Genomic DNA, 13442 nt, shown 5'->3' with positions numbered 1-13442 from the left:
CCACAGACTGCAGGGAGCTGCTTGCTATGGCTTGCCTATTTTTGGTTTGTTCTCTGCTTGGTGGGATGGTGACTGCCACCAACCCTACAGAGCCATCCATGCAATACATCTCTTATCAGTGGGTACTGCAACTACCAGTGATCCAGGAGGATGCTTTTTTTTTTTGTATTGAATGTCTTCTGACCCTGGCAGAACAGTTTCTGTATCTCAGAGACACCATTGATAAGCACAGCCCCAGCTTTGCTATTTCTGAGTCGGGATGTCACCAAGAAGTTCTGTGACTTGCTTTGTCTCAACTGAAATGTGTGAGTTCCCAGCCATCGAAAGAGGCACATGGCAGGTTTCTGTGCTCAGAGGGGAATGCAGGGGCATGGTTGCTAAGTGCTGCAGAGAGCACAGGGTTCCCCCAGAAAAAAGGTGATATGACATGTAGGTCCTTTCCACCCTGCTCACCTTCCTGCAGGCTGGTGGCCAGCTGCATATGAAGGAGGGTGTCTGGTTGAAAGGCAGGGTAGGAGGGGTGTTACCTGCTTCCCAGATTACTCCTTCTGGACACCCTTTCTCTCTAAAGTGAAAACACTTGGATTTGGGGATGCTGGAGCAGAAGGTGATGTTGAAGAGCTGTGCATTTTTGGTACAGGGACATTTCTGAGTTTGGAAGAAGCAGGAAATCTCCCAAGAAGACATGGCAACTGAAGCAATATCCCTAATGGGACATTGGCAGGTTCATTCTCCAGATACCCCATATCTGTCACTCTGCAGAGACATTCATATCTGTTCCAGGCAGATACAAAGCTCTGGGTCATATTGGCAGTATGCTCTATTCATTTTCCATAACATGTCAATCCAGAAAACTTCTCACACCTCCATCTCTGGCACTGACAGGAAATATCCTTTTCGTTTCTGGTTCAGTATGCATCAGTTTTTACCCCGTCATTTAAATCTACACTTCAGATCTAGAAAATGTTTGAAAGAGGCTTTATGTCATACGAGGCAGGCACAGATACCTCTCCTTGTTCCAGCATTTGTACCATAGGCTTACAGTGAATGTGCTGCAACATTCTGTAACACCATATCTGTATAAATACTGGTTGTAGCTTGGTTGTGTCCAACCAGTCAGGCACGGTCAAGCCTCAGTCTTTTGTTCCTGAGCAATCAGTGATTCTTGGTGGTTTGCCTCTTCTTCTCTCTTAAGAAGGTGTGTCACAGAGAATCCCCTGTGTTGGCCACGGGATTTTCTGAGCTCAGAGATTGCAGCCAATTAAATTTAAACATTTCAAGGCTATTCTGTGCAGCTGTCTGAGCCTTCCAGAAAGTGTCGCTCCAATTAAATTGCTCCTTAACAATGCAACAAAGGGAGCATGGGTGCGGGGACGTGCTTTTTGCTCCAGTTAAATGCAGCCTTTTGCTGCTGCTCTTCAGACTTACGGACAGCTCTTTGGCCATTCACCTTTTCAAGCATGGTGTTCCCATGAGATGTCCGCCATCACTGAGATTTCCCTTGGCTACAGCCAGGCTGCTGGGAGGAGGAGAGTGTATTTTTACCTTTTTCACCTCTTTTTTTTTTTTTTTTTTTTTTTTTTGCAGTGGAGAGGAAACCCACTGAAGCCTGCAGGGTTCTTTGCTGTTGGCCAAACTGCCAACCTGTGGGTGAGGAACCAGCTTCGAAGGTCTTTTAAAACAGCATAGTAAAACAGCACAGTTAGGTGCAGTTGTTTGAAATGTTGTGAGGTCCTGCTGCTTGTGTTCTGTGGTACCTTTCACACCTGGGAAATCTCTGACGCCTGCTCCCATCCTTCCCTTCCCAGTGAGCTGCCTGAGAGCAGTTTGTTTTCTTTTCACTCAGCCCCAAGAGAGGCTTTTTCTCCATCACTGCAATTATTTGTGAGGCTCCACAGAGGTTTCTGACACAGACAAGTGGCTTTCCTCTCTGCAGCAGCCCAGCAGATGATTAACATCCCCCTCAAGCAATGAGCCGACCTGGGACGGCCCCTCTGTCCCAGCGAGTGGCAGCACTGTGACTTGTGCTCAGCCCCTCTATGCTGCATGTCAGGATGCCAGCCTTCCTCTGCCTCCCAGGCCAGCTCTCCCTCCTCTCTTAATCCCTTCCTGGGCTCCTTGTTTGCAGCGCTGTGGCTCGCCCAAGTCTATTCCAAGCTTACAGGGATGCAGGCATAGAGACACAAGCCCTAATGCAGCCTGGCAGCTCGGCGCGTTGGCTCTCCGGAGAGCAGCACTGAGCTGCATGAATAATAGCTCTGGCAGCACGTGCAGCTCGCTGGGAGTGGGACAGACACCTGCAGCAGTGCTGGGGGAGGTCTGGAATGAAGGGGAACAGGGGAGAGGTGGAGCAGGTGGGAGGGTGCAGCCAGTTGGGGGGCAGGCAGTGCACCAGCCTGCCTCTGGCAGCGTGTCTGGCTTCCCACAGCTACAGAGGGAGCCCCAGGTGACAAGATTTCTCACCTCAGGCAATGTCTCACCATCCAACTGTGCCTGCTTTTGATTATCTGTCCTCCAAGACCATCTGCCACCCCCTTCCTACATCTGTCACCTCCCTTGGGAGGGCTCTGGAGCCCGCAGCAACGTCAATGAACACGCAGCGAGGCGTTCCCAGCCATCTGCACAGAGGTGAACGGAGCCCTGCTGCTGCACTCACAGACCAGACAGTGGTCCCACAAGAAGGATCCAGTTCAGAGGGAAATGCGGTTAGCACGTCTGGGTTCTTTGTTCACCCAGCCTGCAAGCTAGCTTGCTGTTCAGGGCACTTCGAGACATGCCTGGTGTTGGAAATCGCACAGCGGGGCCTGGCATCTCCGTGGCACCGCGTCCGAGCTGGAAGCCTGGCTGGGTGGCTGCCGGTGCCGTGTGCGGACACTGACCTCTAGTGGGAATGGGTCCCTTCTCTATTTCATAGAACCGTGGAACCGTTTGAGTTGGAAGGGACCTTTAAAGGCCGTCTCGCCCAACTCCCTCGCAAGAACAGGGATGTGTCTACTTGCAGTGATAATGATGTTCAGTGACATAGCAGAAGGGGATTGTAGAAAGCCCAGAATCATAGAATCACTACGGTTGGAAAAGACTTCTTAAGATCGTCTAGTCCAACCGTCCACCTACCACCAATATTTCCCCTCTAAACCACAAGTCATAGCTTTATGATAGAGCTGTAATACAGTACAGTATAGTGCCATATAAAAACCAGTAAGGGCATCCGGAGGAGTACTTTATGGATAACACAAAGCTGAAAGAGCAGGAACTCTGTACGTGTGGGAAGAACTTCCAGGGGAGGTTCAGGTTGAATATTAGGAAAAAAACTCTTCTCCAGAAGAGTGATAATGCAGTGGCACAAGCTGCACAGGGAGGTGGTGCAGTCACCATCCCTGGAGGTGTTCAAGAGCTGTGTGACTGTGGCACTGACGGATATGGTCAGTGGGCATGGGCTGGTGGTTGGACCAGATCGTCTTAGAGGTCTTTTCCAACTCTAAGGATTCTGTGAGTATTTGAAGAAGGGGGAGCTAAATGGCTCTCACAGGAGATGCGTAAGAGTTTGGCCTATGACATGCAGACCCCAAGCTGATCGCTGCCCTTGTGATTTCTGTGCTGCGCTTTGGGCTGGCTGTGACAACTCAGTAAAGCCCAAGACTCAAAAGAGGCCCAGATGGGCTCTGCCCCATAAGAGGCCCTGCAAGTTATCAGCTATGTGCAGCACGGTCAAAAATGACATCTGCAGCGCTGTTGAGCTGGGCTGCAGCCACCAGCAGGGTGCGAACGGGGGTGCCGTGAGTGTATGACCCAGATCCACGGGCAGAGCTGGGAGGTGTGGGAGAAGCTGAGCAGTTGTCATCTTGTATTCAGGCATAGCCAGTGACACGACCAGAGAAACCAAAACAGAACCTGAGCGTGGGAGGACAGCTGGAGGTTACTGATGCCAGCACAGACTTCCTCTGCCTGCTGCCATGCTGCCCCTGCCCTCACACCCCAAACCCTCTCTTTCCATCTGCTTGGAGGCACTTTGGGAGCAGTGTGCATTTAGCAGGGCTGCAGATGCAAGCCTGGCTGGGCGATGCTCAGAAAGTGATGCAAACCTGCAGCAGGCTGCAGCAAGAGGGGAAATACTCAGCACGCTGCATGCGGCTCTGAGTCCACGTGCCCAGTGCCACCCAGGTGAGCTTCCTGCAGATGTGGGAACAAGCAGGTCCTTCCCCTTCTGAAGGTGTGTACCTTGCAGGTGAGAGAGGAAGAAGTGAAAATAAAAGCAACGAAAACAGCAAGTGAAACCTGATTTCCAAGTGCGTCACCCACGTTCAGAGCTATCTAGATTGCCTTCTGTGGAAAGCCCACTGCCTGCGGTGCTGGGAGGTAACCAGATAGAGCCCACAGATCCCTGAGAGATGCGGCTGGATGGCCTCGATTTGGGACCTTTGAAGGCTATCTGGTCCAACTCGCCTGGGATGAACAGGAACATGCACAGCTAGGTCAGGTGCTCAGAGCCCTGTCCAGCCTGACCTTATGTGTCTTCAGGGACTGGGCAACCTGCTCCACTGCCTCACCACCCTTACTATAAAACACATTTTTCTTATACTCAGTCCCAATCTCCCCTCGGCACGGGGACCGCAACACGGCTACCATTCAAAGAGCCAAACCAGGGCGGGGAGACTGCGGCCACACTCCGTCCCGCCTGGGGGGCACGCTGCGGCCCCGGGCTGCCGGTCCTGGCACACGGGCGTCAGCCCCGCAGACTCGGGAGCGGCCCCCGGCTGAGGAAGGGCCCCACGGAGGCGGTGCGGGGCCGCTGCCCGCAGCGGGGGGAATCCCGGGCGGGCGGGGCCGGGCGCGGCTGAGTCAGTGCGGGCGGGAGGAGGAGGAGGAGCCGCGGAGCGGCGTCGGAGTCGGCGGCCGTTCGCTGGCTTTCCGGCCATGAGCCCCCCGGCGCCGGGGCTGGGGCCGGGACTGGCGGGCGGCGGGCGCTGAGAGCGGCGGGATGGCGCGGCCGGCCGGCGGCGAGTGCTGGGAGGGCGAGGACGGGCAGTGCGATTCCGGCATCGAGTCCCTGCGCTCGTTGCCGGGCGGGCGGGACAACCCGGCTCCCGCCGACACCCCGACCCTCACCGAGCCGCCGACCCCCGCCGGGGAAACTCCGACCGCCGCAGGAGAGAGCCCGGCCCCCTGCGAGCCGCCGACCCCCTCCGAGGAGCGCCTGGACTCCAGCTACGGCTCCGGCGCCCTCCCCGAAGCGCTGCCGTCCGCCGAGCCGCCGCCACCAACCGACGGCCCGAACCGGCGGCAGCTGGAGGCCCTCACCTACGTCTCGGAGGACGGTGACACGTAAGTGAGCGCGGCCCCTGCCCTCCTCTGCAAGCCCGCGGCTCTGCGACGCTCTGCGGGCTGGGTCCGCTCTCGGGGAACGACCTGGGAGCCGCGGGGATGCTCGGCGCCTCTGGCACAGGGAGGCCCAGCTCCTGGCAGGGCAGGGGGCTTTCCATTCGCCCAGAGCGCTCCCAGCGTCAGAGGCGTCCCTCCAAGGTAACACGGTTTGGCCGCTAAGAGCTGCGTTCAGCTCATCACGTCCCTCTGCCTGCGTTCCCTCCGCGGGGAGTTTAATCACAAACACACATGGTGTGAGCACAATGTGCTCACAGCTTCGCCCCAAGCCCAGGCTGGCGCTTAATGCTAAGTAATAGGGCAGGAGGAAGAGAAACCAAAGGGCGCCGATACGAGCAAGTCATTGACTTAATAGCGACTGAGCAGCGGGCTGGAGAAGGGGCTGCGCGGAGGCAGAGCTACCAGCTCCCCGGACTGCTGGAGGTGGGAGCCAGCTCCGGTGTTTACTTCCTGCTAAGGAGGGAGCCTGCACTGCTGCTAGTTAGCTCATTAACGTGGGATTTCTGCTGAGGATTTGTGGCAGGTCTGGCAGCAAGCAGGGCTGGCTGCATGCAGCTCCCCTGCCCCCGGCCATAGTGTTAACAGCCAGCGTGCCAGCGGGGAGCATCGGGCAGGCCTGGGGAAACAGCGCTGCAGGAAAGCAGTCGGTGGGTGCAGCTGCTTGGAGATGCGTGTACCATTCAAGTCTGTCTTGTAGGGCAGCTGAGCCTGCTGCTCGCCTGACTTGCTTGGCCAGAGCCTAGTGCAAACAGCTCATTAACTTGGGAAGCATCAATTGGCGGTGCCTTGGCATCTCCTGCCTGGAGTTACTCTCTCAGAGCTCTCCCAGTGGCTGGAGCCGCTCTCCTGTTTTCTCTCAGCTACGATGCAGTTCAGAACAGGAAATCTGCACAGAGTGAGGCAGGAGCCTGCTGCACACTGGGGCTGGGGGTGTTGGCACAGGGCCTCCTGAGCCTGCTCCCGGTGCTGGGAAGGAAATGTATTCTTGAGGTCACCGCGGCTGGGCTGTGGACTTCTGCCTTTTCTATTCCTGTCTCTCCTCCTGACTCTGTGGTGGAGGTGGGCAGCATTTATATTTAGCAGTGCTGAGCATCCAGCGCTCTGCTCAATGCAAATGGGGGCTGCCTGTGCCGATAGGTCCTTGCAAAGTGCTGCTGGAGCGTAGGGGGGCCCCCCAAAGGCAGAGGGGCTGCTGGCATAGGAAGGAAGTTGCTTAATGGGGAGGTGTGGGGTGCTGGCCACTGAGACGCGTGGGTGCCTCGACACAAGCCTTCCAAGAATCATTTGTAAAAGCCTCAGCCTCCCCAGCCCTCTCTGCGGTCCTTCCCCTGCTGTCCTGAGGAAGTTGGGGCTGTAGCAGTGGAGCATGTAGCTCCCAGAGCTGCCAAGGCAGGCATGGGCACGGCCCTGCACTTAGTGTAGCATCCCGCTTGTTCCGTGTCAGGCATAGAGACGTGCTGCTTCTGCACTTTCAGGCAGTCTCCTCCAAGCATTCGTCTCTTCCTTTCAACCCAGCTCCTGTTCTGCTAGATGGGATTCCGATGGGACCTCTCTGTGTGGAAGCTGAGAGAGGGGCTTTCCAGTCACAGGGATGGTGAGCTCGGTGCAGGCAGCTCCGGCATTGTGCTCTGGCTTCCAAACAAACACAGCCTTTGTCAGGAGCTGCCGAGGAAACCCCCTCCCTCCCAGCCTTACCAGGCAGATGTGTAAGCCCGATGTCCTGGGAAAGGAGTGGGTGTAGGACCAGCTTCTGTGAGGTGGGATGGGGAGGTATAGAAAATCTCCTCACTTGCTTGTGTTTTATGGAAGCCCCTGCTAGCTTGGAGAGACAGAGCTGGAGTTGCTCAGGGAAGGAGAGATGCGGAGGAAGCCCAACTTCCTCCTGCCGGCGATGAGTGCTGCCCCGTCTGCTGATAAGAAATCATGTGCCAGTGAGTTGTGGGCTGAGGTGCATTTGCAAGGGCTGGGGGACTGTTCATGGGTAAATGTGGGTTCCCACTGGCGGTGATGCTCTGGGCTTCGCGTGACTGTGGAGCAGAAGGGCCTTCCCACCCAACTCCCGCCTGCTTGGGCAGCGGTTGGGTGTGAGGCTGTCCTGCAGGGTAAGAGCTGCTTTTAGGCACTCAACAATATGTGGCCATCTTAACTCCCTCGTCTCACGTGGCCCTTCTCTAGAGATTCCTGCCTGTATGCTGGGGGAACCCTGCTTCTCAAGATAATGCCAGTGAAATGTTTTTCCCTGTTCTATGGCTTCAGTCTGGGCTCAGGGAAGTGTTTTCAGACTTTCCGCATGCTTAGGTTTACCCCAGAGCTGGCAACAGACGCAGAGAACTTCAGGATGCAGGAGGAGGAAAAAGGGTTGGAAATTTCCACGTGCTGGGCTGCAGAAGCCTGATGTCAGGCAGTACAAGGGCAGGGAGGTCTTTCAGTCCTTGCTTGGTTGCCACTTGGGAGGCATGAGCTCAGCTGGATTAATGAAGGAAGCTTTGATTTCTGCCAGTTCTGGGTTGTCTGAGTGGTTTTGCATTCAGTGTGGATACGAGAGGAGGCAGATGTGACAGTGAAGGATGGTGTCTGAGCTGGGTGCTATATGGGGTGGCCCTGCACCCCAGGGATGGGAATCCCCCCAGTGAGTGGGTGGTGGAGCTGAGCCCCAGTGCTGGTGCTTCATCTAGAGAGCAGCCCGTGGCAATTCGCAGTGTGTGCCAGACTGTAAGTGATGGCTCTGTACAGGCTCTGGCAAGGTCTAGCCACTGTACACAAGCAAGAGGCTGTTTTGAAGGGAGGCTGTCTGTGTGTGTGTGAGAACTAGGAGAATTGACTTGCTTCCTGATGAGCAAAATGGCATTGCCATGGCCAGTGGGCCTTTTGGGGTTTGAAATGATTTCCATACTCCTGGGACAGGCCGTCTTGCTTCTGGCTCACCCCCTCCCTGCAGGGATGCTGTTGCAGAGCAGAGCCCCATTCTGCACGCAGACAGGCTGAGCTCACCTGATGTCAGCACAGGGCAGAACCACCTCTGCATGCGGGGAGGTATGGAGCTGTACAGCAATGGGCTGCAGGGTGGGACAGTGCCACGCAGCTTGACAGAGGTTGGGGCTGGTGTGTGAGGAAGCGGTTAGCAGTGCAGGTTGAAAGGCTGGAGCGGGGCAGCAGCGTAAGTGTGGAATTCCCCTTCTCTTTTCCTCCCTGCTCACGCTCCTCTGTGTTGCTGCTGATGCCATTTCCTCCTGGTAACAAGCTTCTCCTGTGCAAATTATGCGCACAATTTCCTCCTCCTCTGCTCAGACAAAACAAGGAGCCAAGAGCAAAGCATTCCTATTGAGCTTATCTGGAGAGGGATCAGAATGTGTTGGGGTGAATTCCATTGAATGCCTGGTCCCTTGAGACATTGATGGAGAGGCTGCTCTGAGGACAAGCTGTTGTCCTCCATAGGTGGAAGGATCTGCACGGTCAGCCCCTGTTCTAGAGAGATAGCAAAGGTTATTCAGAGGACTGGTGGAACTCTGCTTGTGTCAAAGCTGGGTGTCACTGTACCCTGTCCCCATGTCTCTGCTTGCAGCATCCTCAAGCCAGGACACTTTAACTCTGGCAGCACGTGGGCACCTCTCCTTCCCCATGCCCGGGGTGGTGGCTTGCTGTGTGCCATCCCGGAGAGGATGGCTTTTGACTGTGGCCTGCAAAAAACAGCTTTCTGCATGAAGCATGCACCTGGGGTCTCCTGGGCACATTTCCCAGCTTAGCAGGAGATGCTTCCTAGTTGCACACGTCTCCATGAACAAGGGTGCTACTCAACTACTCCCAGAGGGTTCATCAAGCCCCAGTGTCTGCTGCACCATTCCCCAGCAGCTCACCACCTCTGCAGCCATTTCAGGAAGCTAAGGCCTGGCAATGAGGAAAGAGGGGAGCAAATACAGAAATGAAAGCAGGGGAGGAGGCTGTGCCTGGGTGGAGAAGCAAGACGGGTGAGAGGAAAAAAGCAATCTTTCGAAGCAGCTTCAAGGGAAAGCCTGAGATCTGACTGGTGGGAAGGGGCTCTGGTTGTGCAATTCCTGCAGCATGGATATCCAAACATGCTGAGTTGCAAAGCCCCTGGCCCAGGGCGAGGGAAATGCCGGCAGAGGGTTGGGCTTTTCATGTCCCCCTGTGACTGTCACACCTGTCCCCATGCTACGGGGCATTCCAAGGTACCCTCCCCAGTTCACCCTAGCCGGGCGCAGCTCTCTCCCCTGGGAGCCAAGTTTGGCTCTGGAAAGTGAAAGCGGCAGGGGTTTAAAGTTCAACCCGAATTGCTTCGGAAAGTCCCCGGGCTGCACGCGCTTATCTGCGCCATACCTGAGAGCAGCACATCCTGCCATCTTCTCGGCACGTGGGAGCAGGCGTGGAGAGGCCGGGACTGTCCCTGACAGCAGGCAAAGGCCATCTCGAAGTGCAGCCTTGGCCTGCTGCAAATCTATTGGGGCGTCTCCCTGCCCACTGGCAGGCCTGAGAGCCGTGGGAAGCAGCTGAAGGCAGTGGAGCACATGCTACTGCTGCATTTCTGTATCTGGTTTTGGTGTATCCCCTGTCCTGCTCCAGAGCGTCAGCGGTGCGGGGCACCCAGCAGCCTCATGGATGCAAAATGTGGGCGGCTCTACTTCCAGCGGGGAATTCCCTGCAGCAGCATGACCTAGGGCTTCCCCAAGGACGCAGCTTTTCCACAGGCAGCAGGGCAAAGGGGAACTTGCTTGTTTCACTGTTGAAAATGGGGCTTTGAGGTGAGGTGCGCCTGCGGTGTCGAGTACTGGCTTGATCCACGGAGGAGGCAGCTTTGCTGGGCTGCTCAGGCTGTGCAGCCTTCCTGCAGCCCCTCCTGCCTCCCTCTAGCCTTTGAGGGATGTCCTACTCCTTTACACTGTGCCCATGCGGGGTGCAGCAGGTTGGTAGTGCTGGGCTGGAAATTCCCCTCGGGCCCACTGCTGCTGCTCTCACTTCTGTTCTGACTGCTCAGAGACAGCAAGGACCAGTGCAAAACCAGCACAAGCATTGCAGCAGGGGAAGGGCAAGGGAGGGTGGGCTGAGAATGAAATCTGCCCTGGGGCTGGGGCAGCCTGAGCATTCAGCAGCGGTGAGTACCAGGGTACCCAGCTCTTTAGAGCACTCTAGTATCCCTCTGCATGCCAGTCCTGCCACAGCGGCACCAAAGGGGAAGGATGTGGAAGGGAAAGAGGAAATCAGTGGGGGCTGGAGGAGAGCCTGGCAGAAGGGCTGTGCCACGCAGGTGATCTTGCACTGGTACTAGGCTCCTGCCCAGTTCTGGCTGCCTGACTTGGCACAGGAGAAAGCAGAAGTGTCATCGTGTGGAGCCAGCAGTGGGGAACTGGAATTCCCCTGGCGGTTGCTGGAGTTCAAACCTCCTGCTCAATGGCCAGACCTGGCCCTTGGGCTCTGCAAAATGCTTCTCAGGCTCTGCCATCCTCCCCAAGATGGAGGGTGCAAACCCCCTGCATTCAGTGTGGCCCAAGGGAGGAGAGGTGGGTCACATTCCCTGTGGTCACCCCACGGGTCTGCCCTGGGGACCTTAGGCTGTGCTTCTGTCCCACCCTGCAGCTGAGCTGCCATGGGAAGAGGGCAAGGTTGGAAGCTGCAAACTGGTGGGAAGAAGATGGCTGGGGGAGGTAGGGAGATTATTTCAGCTACAGCAGTGGAGGATCTCTGCCCATGAGCGTATCACTTGGGACTGATTTTTGTCCTTCTTTTCCACCCCTGTTCCCTGTGCAGGTTGGTTCACCTGGCAATTATTCACTGTGTCCCAGATGTGGCACTCTGCTGCATTGCTCAGCTTCCCAGAGAGCTGCTGGAAATCCAGAATGACCTTTTCCAGGTATGACGTGAGTGAGATGGGCAGAAGGCATAAGGCAGGCAGGTGCCACTCTACTGGGTGCCCACTCCATCAGCCTTTTCCCTAGGGAAGCCTTCCTGCTTGCTGCAGGGCATGATGAGGATGTGTGAGCAGTCTCTTTCCAAAGAGGGGGAAGGCAACACCTTGGGAGGGAGGAAAGCAGCTCTTGGCACCAGGGGTGTAGGAGTGCCCACCCCATGCCACCAGGCTGCTTGCTGGGGGCTGGCACTGCATCGCACCCCTGCCTCCTAATTTCTGCTTCCCTCCTCCAGACTCCGCTGCACCTGGCTGTCTATCTGGAGCAGCCCAGTGTAGTCGAGGCACTAATCCACAAAGGAGTTAACCCTGGGCTGCAGGACCGCAATGGCAACACCCCGCTGCACTTGGCCTGTGAGCAGCAACGCCTGTGCTGTGCCCAGCAGCTGCTGCAGGGCACAGCTGAGCCCCCCGGGCACCTCCAGGACCTGCAGCTCCAGAACTGGCAAGGTGGGACCCACGGACAAGTCCAGAGGTTGTGCTGTAAATCCAGGAGGTTGGTGGGGGACTGGCACTGATGCTGGCTGTCTCTTCTCCCCAGGTCTGGCCTGTCTGCATATCAGCACCTTGAAGGGGAACATCCAGATGATGTCCCTGCTGCTGCAGAGCGGTGCCAACATTGATGTTCAAGTAAGGCTGGAAAGGGCTACTGCGGGACTTCACCTCTCTACCCTGTCTATGGGGTGTGGGTGCTGCAGGGGGGACCTCACACCCATGTCCTTGTCACCCACAGGAGGGCACAAGCGGGAAGACCCCACTGCACATGGCAGTGGAGTGCCACAACCGGAGTGCTGTCCAGTTCCTGCTGCACAACGGGGCCTACGTAGATGCCCAGATGTACAATGGCTGCACCCCGCTCCACCTGGCCGTGGGTCGCAAGGATGCTGCCATCGCTGCCATCCTCTCACACTCTGGAGCAGACACCCTACTGAGGAACATGGAAAACGAGACGGCCCAGGACCTGGCTGATGGCAACGATGATGTGAGTGAGGCCAGTGGGGATGCCGAGAGTTCTGTCGGTATGTTGGGGCTGCAGGGTGGTGGCACAGACACAACAGGGATGCTCACAGCCCCGCACCCTTGGCTTTTGCAGTTCCTTGCCTTGCTGCCCTTTGATGACCTGAAGATCTCGGGGAAGCCCGTCGTGTGCTCTGAGTGAGCAGTGGACACGTAGACAACAGATGGCCTCCTTGCCCTGTGCTGTCACCCTGAAGCCTGCAATGGGAATGGAGCCATGTGTTATCCCTGCCCGGAGAAGAGTTTTGTGGGCCTCAGGCTGCCTTTCTGGACAGAAGGAGGTGACACTACGAGCACTACACAGGGGAGGCTGTGTTTTCAGATTTGTGCCCAGTGGGGTCTGTGCTACAGATCAGCAGGACTGAATTCCGCTCCCTGCTAGGGGCCTGAACTGCAGGTGCTGCAGGCTGTCACTGACTGGGGATGGAGCAGGAGAGGACTCTTCATTACAGTGCACAGGGACAGAGCATCATCTGGCACCCCAGCCAGCATCAGAACAAGAGTGGGTGAGCAGCTAGTGCTCACTGTAATAAACATTTGTTCTGGCTGCAGGTGCTCGAGCTCTCGTGTCACCCAACCTACTTCACTCCCACACAGTGTCCTCTTTTCCAACGAGCATGGGAAGATCCTGACCCAGCTTGTGGCATGGCAGGTTGATTAGAGAACATAGGGTTTTCCCTGGGTTCTACAGGCTGAAGTGGTGGCTGGGCTATCTCCACATCCTTTTAGTTCCTAGCCTCCTGTCCCTGCCTGTCTCCTGTGGGAGCAGCACATGATGCAGTGTGCTGGGGAACCGGCCCACTGAGGTGCTGTGTGAACAGACACCCATGGTGCTGACCCCACCCCAGCCAGGGAAATTCCCCACTTGCTGCCATGGAGCAGCTGCTGTTGTGTGGGGCAAATCCCGGATGGCGCAATCACCCCCGATGCTGCAGAGCTGCTTGCAGCTTTCTTCCTCTCTTCTTGCAAAGGCAGATGTGAGGGAATGCTGCCAGGAACGCAGCACTCACTCCTCTGGTCTCCCCAGCAGCTCTCGGGCTGCCATCGAGTTGTATTCTACGTACTACCTCAGCAGCACCTGCCAGGGCCGGGAGCCCTGTGGCTGGGGGAAGCAACGTGTCACAGTACT

The 13442-nt window shown here is 56.5% G+C and overlaps 1 protein-coding gene across 1 annotated transcript; it reads left to right on the top strand.

The window, feature by feature from the left end:
* Positions 1 to 4874: 4874 nt before the first annotated feature.
* NFKBIE (NFKB inhibitor epsilon) lies at positions 4875 to 12862 on the top strand. Its single transcript, XM_048936507.1, has 6 exons — positions 4875 to 5322; positions 11140 to 11242; positions 11533 to 11746; positions 11838 to 11926; positions 12030 to 12278; positions 12390 to 12862. Exons 1-6 carry the CDS (start codon positions 4979 to 4981, stop codon positions 12453 to 12455), a joined length of 1065 nt encoding a protein of 354 aa, XP_048792464.1. The 5' UTR covers positions 4875 to 4978; the 3' UTR covers positions 12456 to 12862.
* Positions 12863 to 13442: the final 580 nt, after the last annotated feature.

Source organism: Lagopus muta, chromosome 2, assembly GCF_023343835.1.
Source record: "Lagopus muta isolate bLagMut1 chromosome 2, bLagMut1 primary, whole genome shotgun sequence".
NCBI lineage: Eukaryota > Metazoa > Chordata > Aves > Galliformes > Phasianidae > Lagopus > Lagopus muta.
This window is presented reverse-complemented; position numbering and strand designations above follow the sequence as displayed.